Source organism: Dendropsophus ebraccatus, chromosome 5 (assembly GCF_027789765.1).
Source record: "Dendropsophus ebraccatus isolate aDenEbr1 chromosome 5, aDenEbr1.pat, whole genome shotgun sequence".
Taxonomy (NCBI): Eukaryota; Metazoa; Chordata; class Amphibia; order Anura; family Hylidae; genus Dendropsophus; species Dendropsophus ebraccatus.
In genome coordinates, this window is record NC_091458.1 from 11591861 (window position 1) to 11611864 (window position 20004).

Below are 20004 nucleotides of genomic sequence, written 5' to 3' on the forward strand. Positions count from 1 at the left end.
ATATATGGGCTCAGCTATTCTCATTTTTATTTTACATGTGCTACCACCTACATAGGTTTTAGTGCAATGTGTGCACTGGCAATACGTTTATAAATTACCTTGTGGCGCATTTCCTTTCACCCAATGCATCAAAAACTTTACTAGTCTTTTTTTCGTATAACGACACAGTATACACTTATTGCCTCCACAGGGGGTAGTTTTTTACTATTGTTATCCTTTTTGGGGACCGTAGGTGATACTAAATTCCCCACTGTTATGCCACTTCTTTTTTTTTTTTAAAGGGGTTATCCAGTGCTACAAAAACATGGCCACTTTCTTTCAGACACAACACGACTCTTGTCTCCAGGTCAGGTGCGGTTTGCAATTAAGCTCCATTCACTTCAATGAAACTGAGCAGCAAAACCCCGCCCAAGCTGGAGACAAGATTGGGGCTGTCTCTGGAAGAAAGTGGCCATGATTTTGTAGCACTGGATAACCCCTTTAAGGCCGAGAAGCGATGTTATGCTGTGTTTTGCTACCACATTGACTCCATTTCTAATGATCTGATCCAGCTTTTCATCCTGTTGTAAAATCACAAGATCCTTACAGAAAATCTGCTGGATGGATTGGCGACTATAGTGTATAGAAAACAAATTCCTAGATAAATTCCTCTGAGGAATCTACCTAAGATTTCTTTACTGATTTCTGTATATTTATATAATAATAATTGTACTTTTGCCATATATCCTGTATCTACTGTATGAATAATAGACAAATCCTTATTCTGCATAACCTATATACAGTTGTCATCACAATACCCTCAGGATCTGATCCCAATATACAAAACTTCATTTAGTGAAGACGTGTAAGTCCTTAATGATCTCATTAGTTACAGTCGGCGTCCTGTGTGGGATCCACTGAGCAGAATTCTCTGGCGGCTGCTCATCTGTCTTATGTTATTCTGGATAATTCCCTACCACCATGATAGTTCTTTATAAGATCCAGTTACTTGTAATGTTGAGTAAATACGGTCAGTAGGGCCTTTACTTCAGTGTGAACCTACATGAATGGGGACAGGTCTTTAACAATGGAAAATGTGTCCATGGTCCTCAGCATCTATAACTTTGTTCTTTTAGGACTCAAGGAGATGGAGCAGCTGAGATATTTCTACTCTGTGGTCGCCCTTCTTATATATTTCAGTACAATATCCTTATGCACATTTATTGTGTATGTTGTATGGACAGAACAATCTCTCCATGAGCCTATGTACATCTTCATATGTAACCTGGTGGGGAACAATATGGTTGGAAGCTCAGCAATCCTCCCCAAGCTGTCCATAGACTTGCTCTCCAGATGTACCACCATCTCTCCGATTGGATGTTTGGCCCAAGCATTCTGTATTCAGACCTTTGGTTTTGTAGAGATACTGACTTTCACTATCATGGCGTATGATAGATACCTGGCTGTTGGTTTCCCATTAAGATATCACTCTCTGATGACCAATAAGATGGCCATACAGTCCTTGGCTATAATCTTGGCAGTGATTTTAATATTCGAGGTGGGAACTATCCTGTTAGTGGTCAGGTTAACACTATGTGGCAATAACATACAGAATGTCTTCTGTGAAACAATGTCTCTTAATTGGTTGACTTGTAGCAGCACAGTCATCATTAACATTTATGGGACCATTTTTCTCTTACTGGTCTTCATTGGCTCCTTAATTATTGTGATCTACTGCTACATACAAACATTTCTTGTCTGCCTGAAGATCTCTATGGAAGCCTCCCAGAAAGCCATCCATACACTGGTGACCCACATAATCACATTCTCTACTTTCTTGGCTGCTACATTATTTGTTTGTTTTAGGTATAGGTTAAGTGGTGGATCTCTATCTACTGTGACGCACGTTGTAATATCAATCACTGGTCTATTAGTCTCAGTCATCCTAAATCCTGTGATCTATGGGATAAGGACAAAAGCTTTAAGAATGAAGATGATTTACATTTTGAAGAAAGTCATTCATCAGGAGACATTGAGTAAATCGAAGAATTGTTGGTTCGGGTTGACTATGAAATAACTGTTACAGCCACGGTCGCGCCGTCTCGTTCAGCTGCTGCTGCACATGGTCCTAGCCGCCTGCTCTGGTCTCCTGCTTTTCCTCGCCTCTCTGGAGGCACTGCCCCCTCCTGTGCTTCTTCGGGCCGGCGTGCGTACTCTAGGAGGCAGGGTTGCGTGCACCGGCCCAAAATAGCTGTGCTTAAGTTTAAAGGGCCATATTGAACTTGATTGACTACTGCAGAGCAGTCTTCCATTTTAAATTCCAACCCTTTCCTAGCTCTTGTGTTAGTGCCTCTGCATGCTTCCCGTAGTGGTCCCAGCTGCCTGTGATTCCTGCCGCCTGTGGTTCCAGCCGTGAGTCCTGCTGTGTCCCAGCTTGTCTGCCTACCTGTCTCCAGCTGCACCCCATCCGCTGCCCCTAGAAAGCCAAGCCAGTGGTAGCGACCTGGGGGTCGCCTGCCGCAGAAAGTCCATACCGCCTTGTGGTGGGCACTGGCGAAGACCATCGGCCCCTTAGACTCCGCTACCTAGTACAGCTTATGTCATCGCTAGTGTTGGTACAGCATATCTACAACTCCAGTTGTGACACTAACTTTATATTAAAATAAGTGAATATGACAAAGGATAATTCAAGATTAAATTGTTCAATAATTAAGGCTTTATAGCATTTTGTATGCTTTTAAAAATGCTTTCTTGCTCCACTGCATAGAAACTAAGTAATTTTCCAATAATCTTGATATAAAATCTCTTTCCATTATGATTATTCAGCTCCTGTAGAGACCTTTGTATCTTGTGGTTATAGATGACTAACCTACCCTGTGTATTCAGCTCCTATACAGATCTATGTATCTTGTGGTTATAGATTACTATATACCCTGTGTATTCAGCTCCTGTACAGATCTATGTATCTTGTGGTTATAGATTACTATATACCCTGTGTATTCAGCTCCTGTACAGACCTATGTATCTTGTGGTCCTAGATTACTATATACCCTGTGTATTCACCTCCTGTACAGATCTATGTATCTTGTGGTTATAGATTACTATATACCCTGTGTATTCACCTCCTGTACAGATCTATGTATCTTGTGGTTATAGATTACTATATACCCTGTGTATTCAGCTCCTGTACAGACTTATGTATCTTGTGGTTATAGATTACTATATACCCTGTGTATTCAGCTCCTGTACAGACCTATGTATCCTGTGGTCCTAGATTACTTCATACCCTGTGTATTCAGCTCTTTCCTAAGGAAATCATGAAACTGTCCTCCAAACAGGATCATATTAGAGTTATTTTCTGAAGGGCTAGACCTCAGTTTTCTCATTACAAATTTCATGAAAGCCCCTTGATCCCCTCACTCCTTTTTAAAGTTATTTGGTAACAGTGACTGCAGACTAACCTCGTGCTCAAGCTGACTCAAGTTACCGTACTTACATTATTCTTAAATCACTTATCCAAAGAAAAGGTGGTCAGTGTGTGATGAAGTTCCAACTAGTGAGACCTTGACCTTCATAAATTCAGCGGAATTCCGTGGCGGAGCTCTCCACCGAGGAATCCCACCCACCTCAGTGTCAAACGGCATCTCTATGGCGCCGCGGAGCTCTCCACCGAGGAATCCCACCCACCTCAGTGTCAAACGGCATCTCTATGGCTGCCGCGTGTCATTAACTCCTTAAACGCCGCGATCGCGGCGCGACCGCGGCGTTTAAGTGTAAGTGACAGGGGGAGTCCCCTGTCACCTACCGATCGGGACCCCCGCAGTGTGACTGCGGGGGTCCCGATCGGTAAAACGGGCCGCCGGAGGTCTCTCACCTGCCTCCGTGCGGTCCGATCGGCGCTCTGGTCACTGAGCCTGCACAGGCAGGCTCAATGAGCAGAGCGCCGATAACACTGATCAATGCTATGTCTATGGCATAGCATTCATCAGTGTAAAAATCCAAGTAGTGAATGTAAAAGTCCCCCAAAGGGACTTCAAATGTGTAAAAAAAAAAAAGTTAAAAACACTAACACACTACCCCAAAACCCCTCCCCCAATAAAAGTTGAAATCACCCCCCTTTCCCATTATATAAATAAAACATAAAAAAATAAATAAATAGATAAACATATAATATACCGTAGCGTGCGTAATTGTCCGATCTATTAAAATATAACAAGCGTCATTGCGAACGGTAAACGGCGTACACGAAAAGAGGGAAAAAAGTGCGCGGATTACCGATTTTATGTTACATTATATATATAAAAAAATTAATAAAAAGTGATCAAAACGTCCGATCTTCACAAATATGGTATTAATAAAAACTAGAGATCATGGCGGAAAAAATGACACCCCATACAGCCCCGTAGGTGAAAAAATAAAACCGTTATAAGCGTCACAATAGTCCCATTTTATTTATAATTAATTGCCAAAAAAAAGGATTTCATTTAAAAAAAATATATAACATTAGAGAATCTGTGTAACCTGCATATGGTTGTGTTCGTACTGACCTATAGAGTAATGGTATCATGTCGCTTTTACCATATAGTGCATTACGTAGACACAGGAACCCCCCAAACGTTACCATATTGCATTCTTTTTTGCGATTTCACCAATTTATATCTTCATAAATAATATATTTGGAATTCCATCATACATGTTATGGTAAAATGAATGACGCCATTACAAAGTACAACTATTCCTGTAAAAAACAAGCACTTACATGGCTTGTAGATAGAAAACTGAGAGTGCTAGAGCTCTTAGAAGGGGAGGAGGGAAAAAAAACGGAAACACTAAGATCAAAATTTGCGCGGTCCACTGGGTCATTTTGGGCCTGGTCCTCAAAGGGTTAATCGTAAACCTACATGAACAGGGACAGGTCTTTAACAATGGAAAATGTGTCCATGGTTTTAAGCATCTATAACTTTGTTCTTTTAGGACTCGAGGAGATGGAGCAGCTGAGATATTTCTACTCTGCGGTCGCCCTTCTAATATATCTCAGTACAATATCCTTATGTACATTAATTTTGTATGTTGTATGGACAGAACAGTCTCTCCATGAACCTAAGTACATCTTCATATTTAACCTGGTGGGGAACAATATGGTTGGAAGCTCAGCAATCCTCCCCAAGCTGTCCATAGACTTGCTCTCGGGTTGCACCACCATCTCTCCGATTGGATGTTTGACCCAAGCATTCTGTATTCAGACCTTTGGTTTTGTAGAGATACTAACTTTCACCATCAGGCTAGGTTCAGACTATGTAACTGTGCGGCTGTATTTGCGGCTGTAATTGTGCGGCGGTATTTTTGGTGGTTCATGTGACGCTGGAAAGTATACGATATACGGCTGCACAGTGCACACTATGTATGAATCTACGGCCCTATCGTAAACGGACCCATAAAAAATGAACAAGACCATTGTTTGTGGCTGGAAATGCGGCCGTGGATTGTTCGGCGGTCCGTACGGAGTACTTCAAAAATAGCCGGCAATGATGCCGAATGCCGATGCCTCTAATAGTTAATATATTAAATTAATAAAACACATTTTCTTTGTAATAAAGTCCTTTTCGTTGTTCAATAATTTAATTCTAACGAATCCATCATTGTGCAATTAAATATACTGTTAAAATAAATATATATAGAAATAAATGTATATTTATATATATATTTATTTTTTGACAATATATTTAATTGCACAATAATGGATTCGTTAGAATTAAATTATTGAACAATGAAACTGATTTTATTTCAACGAAAATGTGTTTTATTAATTAAATATTAATTAGTACAGGAAGCTCCATTAAGCCGTTAATTCATATTGCCAGCAATAGAGCTTTCTGTACTAATCATCACTTTACTTTAATGAAAACATCAAATGTTTCTTCTAATTATGTTATCACAATAGCATTATTAGAAGAAACATTTAGAATTATATGTGCGCTCAGCTGATTGGCTGATCGGCTCAGCGCACATATAATTAGCGGGTCCGCAGCACAGTGACTTTATTGTGCTGCGGACCAGCGAAGAGACAACATCGGGGTGAGTATAGAGCTCTCCCCACCCCCTCCCCAGCACTGCACCCCTCCCAGCAAGGAAGGGGGTGGTCACTTAACCCCTTCCTTGCTGGGATGGGTGCAGTCTGACATCAGTCTGGCCCCCAAGGGGTTAAGGGGGATGCAATACATCCTCCCTTAACCCCTTGGGGGCCAGACTGTAAGCAGCGATCTGTAAAGATGCTGCATACTGTAAGGAGCACAACACCGCTCACAATGATGGGTGTTGTGCTCCTGTTTGTGTGTTTTTTGTGTGTTTCTCCCTTTTTGTTTTTCAGATATCGGTATCCTGGGGATTACATCGGATTCCGTGGACTATGTCGATGACCAGTGGTTGTTTTTTTTTTTTTTTTAATAAAATGGTCAATGAGGGGTGTGGGGGTGTTTTTATTTGAATAAAAAAAATTTTTAACTTGTGTCTTGTCTTTATTTCTTTACTTTATAGACTTAGTAGTGGAAGCCGTCTAATAGACGGAATCCATTACTAAGTTGGGGCCTAGTGTTAGCCGGTATAAAATGGCTAACACTAACCCCCTATTATTACCCCAGTACCCAATGCCACCAGGGGTACTGGGAAGAGCCGGGTGCCAGTGGTCCCGGAGCGTCAAAATTGGCGCTCCTGGACCGGGCGGCAGCAGGCTGGTAAGATTTAGGCTGGGGAGGGCCTAAACCAATGGCTCTTCCCACCCTGGTGTTACCAGGCTGCTGTCGTTTGGTTTTTAACCCGGCTGGTTATAAAAATAGGGGGGACCCTATGCGTTTTTTAATTATTTATTTATTTAAAAAAACCGCATAGGGTCTTCCCTATTTTTATAACCAGCCGGGTTAAAAACCAAACGACAGCAGCCTGGTAACACCAGGGTGGGAAGAGCCATTGGTTTAGCCCCCCCCCCCCTAGCCTAAATCTTACCAGCCTGCTGCCGCCCGGTCCAGGAGCGCCAATTTTGACGCTCCGGGACCACTGGCACCTGGCTCTTCCCAGTACCCCTGGTGGCATTGGGTACTGGGGTAATAATGGGGGGTTAGTGTTAGCCATTTTATACCGGCTAACACTAGGCCCCAACTTAGTAATGGATTCCGTCTATTAGACGGCTTCCACTACTAAGTCTATAAAGTTAAGAAATAAAGACAAGACACAAGTTAAAAAAATTTTTTATTCAAATAAAAACACCCCCACACCCCTTATTGACCATTTTATAAAAAAAAAAAAAAAAAAAACAACCGCTGGTCATCGACGTAGTCCACGGAATCCGATGTAATCCCCAGGATACCGATATCTGAAAAACAAAAAGGGAGAAACACACAAAAAACACACAAACAGGAGCACAACACCCATCATTGTGAGCGGTGTTGTGCTCCTTACAGTATGCAGCATCTTTACAGATCGCTGCTTACAGTCTGGCCCCCAAGGGGTTAAGGGAGGATGTATTGCATCCCCCTTAACCCCTTGGGGGCCAGACTGATGTCAGACTGCACCCATCCCAGCAAGGAAGGGGTTAAGTGACCCCCTTCCTTGCTGGGAGGGGTGCAGTGCTGGGGAGGGGGTGGGGAGAGCTGTATACTCACCCCGATGTGTCCTCTTCGCTGGTCCGCAGCACAATGAAGTCACTGTGCTGCGGACCCGCTAATTATATGTGCGCTGAGCCGATCAGCCAATCAGCTGAGCGCACATATAATTCTAAATGTTTCTTCTAATAATGCTATTGTGATAACATAATTAGAAGAAACATTTGATGTTTTCATTAAAGTAAAGTGATGATTAGTACAGAATGCTCTATTGCCGGGAATATGAATTAACGGCTTATGGAGCTTCCTGTACTAATTAATATTTAATTAATAAAACACATTTTCGTTTAAATAAAATCAGTTTCGCTGTTCAATAATTTAATTTAAACGAATCCATCATTGTGCAATTAAATATACTGTCAAAAAATAAATATATATATATAAATATACATTTATTTATATATATTTATTTTAACAGTATATTTAATTGCAAAATGATGGAATCGTTTAAAGAGAACCAATCACCTAAAATTTACTATCCCTATTATCAAAGATTCTCTCTCCCTAAGTCTATCTATGAAGATACAGACTGCCTTTGCAGTCTGTATCTTATTCTTTACCTAATTCTTCTTCGTCCGTGCAGTAATGCTGGGCGCCGCCATCTTGATGACGTCACGCTGGAACGCACCGCTGGAACGCACGTGACGTCATCAAGATGGCGGCGGCCGGCATTAATGCACCGGAACAAAGGAGCAGGTAAAGTATAAGATACAGACTGTAAAGGCAGTCTGTATCTTTCTGAAGTCTATTTATGAAGATACAGACTACATTTGCAGTCTGTATCTTATACTTTACCTGCTCCTTTGTTCCGGTGCAGTAATGCCGGCCGCCGCCATCTTGATGACGTCACGTGCGTTCCAGCGGTGCGTTCCAGCGTGACGTCATCAAGATGGCGGCGGCCGCCATTACTGCACCGGAACAAAGGAGCAGGTAAAGTATAAGATACAGACTGCAAATGCAGTCTGTATCTTCATAAATAGACTTCAGAAAGATACAGACTGCCTTTACAGTCTGTATCTTATACTTTACCTGATCCTCTGGTCCGCTACAGCAAGGCCGGCGCCGCCATCTTGATTTTGCTACTTGCGTTCCACCGCTGGAACGCAAAGTGACGTATTCAAGATGGCGGCGCGCGGCCTTCCTGCACCGAACAAGAGGATCAGGTAAAGTATAAGATACAGACTGCAAAGGCAGTCTGTATCTTAATAAATAGACAAAATGAAGATACAGACTGCCTTTGCAGTCTGTATCTTATACTTTACCTGATCCTCTGGTCCGCTACAGCAAGACCGGCGCCGCCATCTTGATTTAGTATTTTGCGTTCCAGCGGTGGAACGCAAGTGACGTCATCAAGATGGCGGCGCCCGGCCTTGCCGCTTTGCATGACGGGAGCTTCCTGTCTCGCGCCGGCTCTTTTGAAAAGAGCCGGCGCGAGATAGGAAAGTAAAAAGTAAATATTTTAAAAACACAGCCAAAAAAGTAATAAATTATATTTACAAATATTAATAAAATAAGTAAATACATCTAATTAGGGAAAAAAAAATTTTTTATTTTCATTGATGATTGGTTCTCTTTAAATTTAATTATTGAACAATGAAAGGGACTTTATTACAATGAAAATGTGTTTTATTAATTTAATATATTAACCATGAGAGACATCGGCTATACTGCAGAGGATCGCAAACCCCGGTAATAGCGATTCATGTAAACTGTTTCCCTGCTTTCCCAGATGCATCCAGAGGTGTTTGCATCACTTTCTTAAGATTTTATTTGTTATTTTTAGTTGAACCAGATTTCCAAGTAAATGACCGTATGTTTTGAGCCGCATGTCTATTTTTTCCCACGGCCGTAGTTTCATCCGCACATTTACAGCCGCATAAAAAATACAGCCGCACACATACATAGTGTGAACATAGCCTCATGGCATATGACCGATACCTCGCTGTTGGTTTTCCATTGAGATACCACTCTCTGATGACCAATAAGATGTCTCGACAGTCCTTGGCTACCCTCTGGACAGTGATTTTAATAGTCGAGGTGGGAGGTGACCTGTTGGTGGTCAGGTTAACACTATGTGGCAATAACATACAGAATGTCTTCTGTGAAACAATGTCTCTTAATCGGTTAGCTTGTGTTAGCACAGTCATCAATGACATTTATGGGACAACTTTTACCTTACTGATCTTCATAGGCTCCTTGATGATCGTAATCTACTGCTACATACAGACATTTCTTGTCTGCCTGAGGATCTCTAAGGAAGCCTCCCAGAAAGCCATCCACACAGTGGTGACCCACATAATCGCATACTCTACTTTCATGGCAGCTACCTTATTTGTCATTTTCAGGTACAGGTTAAATGGTGGTTCTCTATCTACTGCGACACACGTCATAATCTCAATCACAGGTCTGCTGGTCTCCGTCATCCTAAATCCCCTGATCTATGGGATAAAGACAAAAGCTTTAAGGGTGAAGATGATTCAAGCTTTGAAGAAAATGATTCACCATGACACATTGGGTAAATCCAAGATTTGTTGGTTTGGACTGGCTGTAAATTAATTTGATATTAAAATAAGAAAATGTGCCAAAGTTTAACTCAAGATGAACTAAAGTGTTCAATATTTCAGGCTTTATATGATTTTTTTTTTTTTTTTTTTCAAAAATGTTTTATTGCTTCATGTCATAGAAACTAAGTAATTTAACCAATAATCTTGACATAAAATCCCTTTCTATTCTGAGTATTCAGCTCCTGTACAGACCTATGTATCTTGTGGTTATAGATTACTACATGTGTATTCAGCTCCTTCCTTAGAATTCTGTGATCAATTAACTTAGATAAAACGTGGGGCAAAAGAATACAGTGAATATTCTTGAACTGGCCTCCAAATGGGCTCAACAGGTTTTTCTGAAGGGCTAGACCACACTTCCCCCATTACAAGTTTGGTGGAAGTCGCTTGATCCCCTCACTCCCTATTGGCGTGATTTGGTAGCAGTGACTGCACAATAACCTCCAGCTCAAGCTGATTGAAGTTGTCCTCCTTGCGTAATTCTTAAATGTACATCACATTTCCAAAGAAAATGTGGTCAGTGTTTGATGAAGTTCCAACTAGTGAGACCTTGACCTTCATATCAGTGGTAAAACCACATTCATTCTTTTGAATAAAATTGTGATCAGACTTGCACGTTTTCTTTCGATTGAGCTGTATGGGCCTGATGAAGACATGACTTATCTACAGTGTCTTCATTAGGTCCATAGAGATAAATGAAAAGGCAACATGAATATCCGTAAACCTGAGAACCTCATTGTTATGTTCAGTGGGGATCCTACAGGTAGGTGAGTGTTGCTATCTGAAGAACCTTTTTGGGTAGCTTACAGATCCCATGTCTAGGTTGTAGGAACATCTCAAAAGAGTTGGAGGCTCCTGGCCATTTTCTCTTTCTGCCCTCCCTCATGAGAAACTAAACCCACTCCACCAGAAAATCTTCCATAGTATCAGTCCAGCCCAAACAAGATAATTACAAAAAAGGCATAAAAATAGCATAAAGTAATATAATTAGAGATGATCGAACCTCAAGCATGCTCGAGTCCATCTGAACCCGATTGTTCGGCATTTGATTAGCGGTGGCTGCTGAAGTTAAATAAAGCCCTAAAGCTATGTGGAAAACATGGATATAGTCTTTGGCTGTATCCATGTTTTCCAGCCAACCTTAGAGCTTTATCCAAGTTCAGCAGCCCCAGCTAATCAAGTGCTGAACGTTCGGGTTCAGATCGACTCGAGCATGCTCCAGGTTCGCTCATCTCTAATTAAAATCATAATCTTTACACAGGATGATGTGTGGCCGACTAGTCTTGTGGTGATCGCCTCTGGCCCTTCGGTGTAAGTGACTAGGCAGGAAGAGAACTCTACTAGGGAGTTTTACAGAAATGTAACAAGTTAAATGTAATATCAGTCATCAGAGGTTACAGTTGAGAACAATAAAAATAGCAGTTACACTGTACATTGTACATACATTAACTCAGGTCATCCATTGTCTAAACCGCACATAGTGGGTCATTGCACAAGGGCCAAAAAATTCTACCCCATCATGACCACACAGGGAGTAGATAACACCACCATACTGTTACCAAATAAGACTTTACAATGCCTAAACTAATGTGGCTAACATGAAGGCTATACAATCTAATCCATTTTTTATCATGATAAAACCTTCAGTGTTTTATTACCTTATGTATCTATATATGACTTACACAAATTACACAGCTTGTATGTATGGGATCCGATATTGTTTATGGATTGTAACCTGTTCAGCATCTGTATTTCCATAAAAAATATGGATGAGTTATAATTAGCATGTTGAAGGAAAAAAAAAAGGATTTACAGAAATACAGATGCACTACATATGCCCAATCCATAATTTTTAGTGGGTTGTACGGGTGGATAGTGGGAGGAATCTACGGACTTAAAAATAAATACTGGACATGTGCACTGATTAGGTATCAGGAACAGATGGAGCAGTAGTGTGAGGATAGTAGTGAAAAATGTGTAGCTGTGAAATGGCTCCTGTCCTGTCAATTTTTTGTGCCGATACACCCTGTTCACAGCTCTCCTGTGTGAGGTTAACCCAGTGAGTCGCCTTTCAGGTTACCTCAGGTGGCCTGTTTTGAAAAAACCTGTCTGGCAGCAGAATAACTGGCATTGACAATTAAACTTATTCTGCTGCCAGACATGGTTTTACAACTGATGTAACCTGACAGATGACAATGTGACTGACAGAATTATCCTTACTCTGGTGAGCTGTGAACGTTGGTGGATCACTGGAATCAATGTACACCTAATGTAAACCAGTGATTCACCTGTCTCATCAATAGGCATAAATAGCACAATAAATAGAAACATAAGTTATAAAGTGGGACATCTTATGCCCAATGGGAAACAGTCAAAGTGCTTAATAAGGCACTTGTAAATAGCACTTGTAATCAGCTGCTAGAGTACGGAACTGAACAACAAAAGACAAGTGCAGACGCTGGCACCCACCCCACTGTCCCTGCCTATTTGCCTCAAATGCCCTAGGTGACAGCAGACAACTGATCGACAGTCCCTAACTTGTATAACTTAACACTGAACAAATACAAGACAAACAAATAACAAAATAAAACGGTCAGAAGTCCAGGTAAAACACAAATGGGCAATGTAGTCCAAAAAACGTATCCAAAAGCGAAGTAAGAAGTCAAAAGCCAGAAAGTCAAAATGCCAGATAACAAATGCAGGAAAAAATGCTAAGTCAAGAGGGAACTCGGGGTATTAAAGGGGTTATCCAGCGTGGGGGCACTTTTTTGGGGGGAGCGGGGAGGAGCTGGCTGAAATAAAAGACGTCCACTGACCTCCCCGGTTCCAGCGGCGGGTCCCGCATCACGTGGCTCCGGTGCCCGTTTCCCGGCCGCTTCCAGGTGTCTGACGCCGCCTGAGACGCTACATCTCAGGGCCGCTCAGCCACTCATTGAAGAAGGCGGGATCCGAGGGGACTTCAAACGGATCCCGCCTCCTTCACTGAGTGGCTGAGCGGCCCTGAGACGTAGCGTCTCGGGTGGCGTCAGACACCTGGAAGCGGCCGGGGACCGGAGCGCCGTGATGCGGGACCTGCCACTGGAATCGGGGAGGTAAGTGGACGTCTTTTATTTCAGCCACCTCTTCCCCGGTCCCCCTAAAAAAGTGCCCCCACGCTGGAGCACCTCTTTAAGCTCAATCGCAAGAAAGAAATAGAGGGAAGTGGAGGATATTTATGAGGCCTAAGGTCCCGTCACAGAAGTGTTCTGACAGCTGACTGGTGGTGCGGCCCGCCAGTCAGCTTGAATAAAATAATGCTAATCAGTCGGGGCGGTGAAACCCCGGCTGTGGCTACATCAGCGGAAGGCACTACTACACCTTTAGCAACCGACTGGGCCGGTCGTGAGGGATGCTGACGGCGCACTCCCTGCACCCAGCCGGCGCCTGACATAGTCATTCACCCGTTTAAATTTGAAGAGACACTTGACACAGTGACTATATTAATGTTTTCCTATAAACGGCTGTAAGCAAAAGAGTCTGGTGACTGCCATTGTGGTGAAGAGCTATCACAAGAGTTCTGGCACTGTAAATCTCTATAGTGTCCTTTGAATAAGAAGTCCCTTTTTGTTGATATACTGTAGGTCCTCTAACACATAGCAAGTAGTGTCCAACTGGACAAACATAACACAAACCATAACTGCCCAAAGTTATGCAGGACAGGAAACAGCCGGGGCAGAGACAAAAGTTTTAACTGCAAAACAGCGCCAATATTCCCACTAGTGTAGCTGCCATTGTTGAGCTGTTTTAATGCAGTTGGTTGAAGGTTTGGTGCAGACTAACCCAAGTTTTTACACCAATATTTTGCGAATCTGTCAAACTGAACTTTTGAAAAGTTTGGTCATCTCTATTTATTTTCTATAATCAATTTGTTATTTTACTATGTCATATTATTTTAACCCCTTCGGGACCAGGCTAATTTTCGTTTTTGCGTTTTCGTTTTTTCCTCCTTGTGCTTAAAAGGCCATAGCATTTGCATTTTTACACCTACAGACCCACATGAGCCCTTATTTTTTGCGTCACTAATTGTACTTCGCAAATGACAGGCTGAACTTTTGCATAAAATATGCTGCGAAACCAGAAAAAAATTATATGCGCAGTGAAATTGAAAAAGAAAACACAATTCTTTTTATTTGGGGGGATCGTGTTTTTACGCCGTGTGTCCTATGGAAAAATTGACATGTTTTATATGTTCCTCAAGTCGTTACAATTAAAACAATATGTAACATGTATAACTTTTCTGATGGCCTGTAAAAAATTCAAACCATTGTTAACAAATATATGTTCCTTAAAATCACTCTATTCCCAGGCTTATATCGCTTTTATCCTTTGGTCTATGGGGCTGTGTGAGGTGTCATTTTTTGCGCCATGATGTGTTCTTTCTATCGGTACCTTGATTGCACATATACGACTTTTTGATCGCTTTTTATTACAATTTTTCTGGATTTGATGCGACCAAAAATGTGCAATTTTGCACTTTGGGATATTTTTGCGCTGACGCCGTTTACCGTGCAAGATCAGGAATGTGATTAATTAATAGTTCGGGCGATTACGCACGCGGCGATACCAAACATGTTTGTTTATTTATTTACTTTTATTTATAACCTGGGAAAAGGGGGGTGATTCTGACTTTTATTAGGGGAGGGGGCTTTTTATTGACAAGAACACTTTATTTTTTTTTACACATATACTAGAAGCCCCCCTGGGGTTAGGGTTATTCCCCCTGGGGTTAGGGTTATTCCCCCCTGGGGTTAGGGTTATTCCCCCCTGGGGTTAGGGTTATTCCCCCCTGGGGTTAGGGTTATTCCCCCTGGGGTTAGGGTTATTCCCCCCTGGGGTTAGGGTTATTCCCCCCTGGGGTTAGGGTTATTCCCCCCTGGGGTTAGGGTTATTCCCCCCTGGGGTTAGGGTTATTCCCCCTGGGGTTAGGGTTATTCCCCCCTGGGGTTAGGGTTATTCCCCCTGGGGTTAGGGTTATTCCCCCTGGGGGACTTCTAGTATATACACTCTGATCTCTCATTGAGATCTTTGCTGTATACTTATACAGCAAAGATCAATGAGATCGGCACTCGTTTGCTTTCGGCTGCTGCAGCCGAAAACAAACTAGAGCCAAGCCGGGGATGGCGCCATCTTGGAGCGGTCCGCGGCCGGCTTCAGTTACGGAGATCACTCCTCCGGGACAACGTCCCGGGGGAGCGATCTCCCCCACTAGACACCAGGGAACCGGGCTGAATCCGGTAATCGGAGGCAGCTGTCATCTTTGACAGCTGCCTCCAATTATCTAATTAGTGGGCATGGCGGTCGGACCACGCTCGCTAATAGCCGCGGTCCCGGGCTACATGAGGCACCTGGGATTGTGGTGGTTCAGAGCGGGGTCGCCGCGCGGCCCCGCTCTGAACGCCCGCACCCGCACGAGGACAGGGTTAATTATCACAATATTTACAATTGTGTTGTATCTTAATTTGCAAAAAATGCTCAACCCTCCAGTCGCAGCCAAGGGTTACAAATATAATATACTCCCAATCCCTCAAACTAAATGCCTGGGGACAATTGCCCCCTATAATGGGACCCAACTAAAATATAACTTTTAATCTAAGACACGAATAAAATCTTTGTATCTAGTGGTAGAAAGAAAATAAAAAAAAAAACACAAGTCGAACTGCTACCGCATAAACCTTATGCAGCAGGACCAAAACAGGTCTATGTCACTGAATATGGTGGAACAGTGAGCTGTCGCTATTTAAAATCTGCCTATAGGTGATTTACACCCCTGTGCAGACGATCGCTGCTATTGACTGATCAATTCAGATCAGCCAATAACAGCTAAAAAGAGCTCTCCAATTGCCATTACTGTGTATAGTAAAAGTGGCCATGGTGCCATCTACCAGAACGGCGTGATTGGCCGGTCGGGTCTGGCCGGCCAATGACAGCCATCTATGTCAAAAATAAATATTCTTCTTTGGTCTGCACAGTTAACTGAGGTGTGCAGACCAGGTGTGTGTGGTGTAGGTGCACCATACTCACCTGATCCTGGCTTCGCGAGTTAATATTCCGGAGCTGCAGCGGTCCCATGTGGTCCCATTCATCCCCGTCGTCTATCTTTGGCACTTTCCACCCAGGTTCGTGCTGCTACTGCCCCCTAGTGGCTGATCAGTGTATATTGTACACTGATCAGTAGCTTGGGTTTGATTTTGTTTTACTTTTGTTTTACTTTACTTACTTTGTTTTACTTACTATTGAAAAACATGTAAAAAACAAATCATCCAGTGATGATGAATACCCACGTAGGCATGCCAGGAGGATGCCTCAGGCTGCCCCCCAGACACGTCATCCCATCTCGCCCCCAACCCCCCAGACACCTCATCCTATCTGCCCCCCCCAGGCACGTGACCCCATCCCGCTCCCCAGACAGGGGACCCCATCTGGACCCCAGCCCCCCAAAAGTTATTAGCCCCAGATTCCTGGCTTTGTAATATGAGCAGGAATCCAAATTAACCCCACAGGCATCAGAGAAATGCACTTTTTCAAGCTCTATTTCTGTAATGACCTTATAAATTTGATCGTGGCGCAAAAAAACTTGTACGCACACCAATTTATAGCCCAAAACCCCTCCTCTTCTTTTTCTAGGCCCATGGCGTGGACCCCTGTTGATGCAACCGAAAAAAAAAAATTGGGGGGGCTCCTGCTGCACATGGGCCTAGTAAAAAGAAAAAAAAACACATTTCGGCATTACTGGACTTATTTCTAAAATTCTTGCATTATAATGACAATGCAAGGTGCCCCCCGCACCTCAGTAGAGGAGTCCCTCCTCAGCTTCAAAGGAAGACTCCATTTCCGCCAGTATCTTCCCAATAAGAGATCGCGGTATGGAGTTAAATTATACAAACTCTGTGAGAGTACCTCAGGGTACACTTACAGATTCAGAGTATATAACTGTAGGGACAGCCAAATCCAACCCCCAGAATGCCCCCCCCCCCCATCCTCGGAGTTAGTGGGAAGATGGTTTGGGGACTGATCTTCCCAATGCTGGATAAAGGTTATTACCTGTATGTTAATAACTTTTATACCAGCATCCCCCTGTTTCGGTCCCTCGCTGCCCGAGCTACTGTAGCTTGTGGCACAATCCGAAAAAATCAAAGAGCCCTCCCAAGTCATCCAGCAGGACAGTCGATGCCAAGGGGTGAGAGCAAGGCCTATGCCTGTGACAATATATTGTTGGTCAAATATAAGGACAAACGTGATGTCCTTATTTTGACCAAAATTCACAGGAATAGCGCCACCCCTGTCCCTGTACGAGGTACCACAAACGTGGTGAACAAACCTGATTGTGTTCTAGAGTACAATCAGTATATAGGAGGAGTTGATCTCTCAGATCAAGTCCTCAAACCATATAACACCATGAGGAAGACCAGAACGTGGTACAGAAAGGTGGCTGTACATCTGGTCCAAACAGTGATGTACAACGCTTTTGTGCTCTACCAATGTGCCACCACCCAGGGAAATACCTGAATTCCAGGAAGCAGTAATAAAAGCCCTAATATTCAGCAGCCATGGAGAGGGCCCCAGCGCTTCTGGATATGAAGGACCCCGTATCATACAAGGACAACATTTTCCAGGTGAAGTCCCCCACACTGGAAAAAAGGGGAGATCCCAAAAGAAGTGCAGGGTGCCACAAAAGGGGGATCGGAAGGACATCATTTTCCAGTGTGACACCTGTGCCGATCATCCCGGCCTCTGCATAAAGGATTGTTTCAGGGCGTACATTTTCTAAATTCTTTCCCTTATTCCTATTTCAGGGGTCACATTGATCCAGGGATTATTCTGATTGCCATTTTGGAGTTGGGAAGGAATTTTTTCCCAGTGATGAGGCTACTGTTGTCTGCCTCATGAATGTTTTTTGCCTTCCTCTGGATCAACACAGGTGTAATTTGATGGACTCCTGTGCTTATAAACTAATAATTGGCCTAATACCCACAAATAAATTAAAATTGTCCCTTTTCCCCAACTAAATAGGCATGGCCCCCATTCTCATTAGAGGGGGGAAACAGGGATATGGACCCCTTGGTGATGGGCCCATTTGTGCCGTGAAAATGAAAAAAAAAAAAATGGTATTTTTCATTTTCACAGCACATGTTCTACATAAGTGCTTGTCACCAGTGAGGTTCATATGCTCACTGCACCACTTTTTAGATTCCTTGAGGGGTGTAGTTTCCAGAATGGGGTCACGTGTGGGGGGTTTCTACTGTCCTGGCAGCACAGGGGCTTTGTAAATGCGACATGGCCTCCATCCTCCATTCCAGCATTTTAATGGCCCTCTGTCCCTTTGGTGGCTTGCCCTGTGCCCATATGGAAGATCATTTCCACATGTGGGGTATTTTCGTACTCAGGGAAATAACCCTACACGTTTTGTGGGTTTTTTTCTCTTTTAACCCCTTGTGGAAATGAAAACAATCATGGCTAAACTAACATTTAGTGTAAAAAATTTGAAAATTTTACACTAAATCATTATCATTGATTTTTTTCATTTTCACAAGGGGTTAAAAGATTAAAAAAAACCAACCTGTGTAGATCAATTTCCTCTTAGTACAGAAATACCCCATATGTGGACATAAAGTGCCACGTGGGTGCAGGGTAAGCCTATGTCGCATTTACAAAGCCCCTGACAGTGGAAATCTCCCACAAGTGACTCCAATTTTGAATCTACACCCATCAAGGAATCTAACAAGAAGTTCAGCGAGCATATGGACCCCTTGATGATGGGCACTAGGGATGAGCGAACTTTTCAAAAGTTCGGTTCGGTTCGATCCGGCGAACTTACGTGAAGTTCGGATTGGTCCGAACCGAACCGAAAACAAACCTTGCTCTAACGGCTGAATAATTGCAGCTACAATAGTGGGAGTGTGATAGAGTATAGTTTCGTTTAGTTTTAGTTGATATTACAATGAAAAAAGTGGGGGGAAAAAGTGCAAAAATAATGAGAAAAATAAATAAATAATAATACTAATTGGAATAATTTTAATTAAATATAATTAATAAAAGTGCCAAAATAGTGACAAAAAATATTGAAAAAAAAAGTCTACAAGGAGGATGCGGCAGCACTTGATTGCACCCAGGCCAGTATTGTTGAGAAGAGACAAGTTGAGCAGAAGGAGGAGGCAGCAGTTGATTGCTTGCCTCTCAGGCCAGTATTGTTGAGAAGAGACAAGTTGAGCAGCAGGAGGAGGCAGCAGTAGATTGCTCGCCTCTCAGGCCAGTATTGTTGAGAAGAGACAAGTTGAGGAACAGGAGGAGGCAGCAGTAGATTGCTCGCCTCTCAGGCCAGTATTGTTGAGAAGAGACAAGTTGAGCAGCAGGAGGAGGCAGCAATTGATTGCTCGCCTCTCAGGCCAGTATTGTTGAGAAGAGATAAGTCGAGGAACAGGAGGAGGCAGCAGTAGATTGCTCGCCTCTCAGGCCAGTATTATTGAGGAGAGGCTACTTGAGGAGGAGGCAGCAGTTGATCGATTCAAGGCCAGTATTATCAAAAAGAGGCTACTTGAGGAGGAGGCAGCTGTTGATCGATTCAAGGCCAGTATTATCGAGGAGAGGGTACTTGAGGAGGATGAGGCAGCAGTTGATTGATTCAAGGCCAGTATTATCGAGGAGAGGCTACTTGAGGAGGAGGCAGCAGTTGATTGATTCCAGGCCAGTATTATCGAGGAGAGGCTAATTGAGGAGGAGGCAGCAGTTGATTGATTCAAGGCCAGTATTATCGAGGAGAGGCTACTTGA

At 43.0% G+C, this 20004-nt stretch overlaps 1 protein-coding gene across 1 annotated transcript; it reads left to right on the plus strand.

Moving 5' to 3' along the window:
- The first annotated feature begins 960 nt into the window (after positions 1–960).
- On the plus strand, positions 961–5306 carry LOC138794057 (olfactory receptor 1496-like). The gene is made up of 5 exons (XM_069972823.1): positions 961–1009; positions 1116–1786; positions 2349–2391; positions 4954–5016; positions 5062–5306. Exons 1-5 carry the CDS (start codon positions 961–963, stop codon positions 5304–5306), a joined length of 1071 nt encoding a protein of 356 aa, XP_069828924.1.
- The last annotated feature ends 14698 nt before the right edge of the window (positions 5307–20004 follow it).

Bases quoted from the DNA above. Each gene is read 5' to 3' on its own strand.
- LOC138794057 (XM_069972823.1), top strand. From the start codon at position 961: ATGATAGTTCTTTATAAGATCCAGTTACTTGTAATGTTGAGTAAATAC. The intron at 1,010-1,115 runs GTCAGTAGGGCC...TTGTTCTTTTAG, and splicing joins TGTAATGTTGAGTAAATACG to GACTCAAGGAGATGGAGCAG. The intron at 1,787-2,348 runs GTGACCCACATA...TGCTTCCCGTAG, and splicing joins AGAAAGCCATCCATACACTG to TGGTCCCAGCTGCCTGTGAT.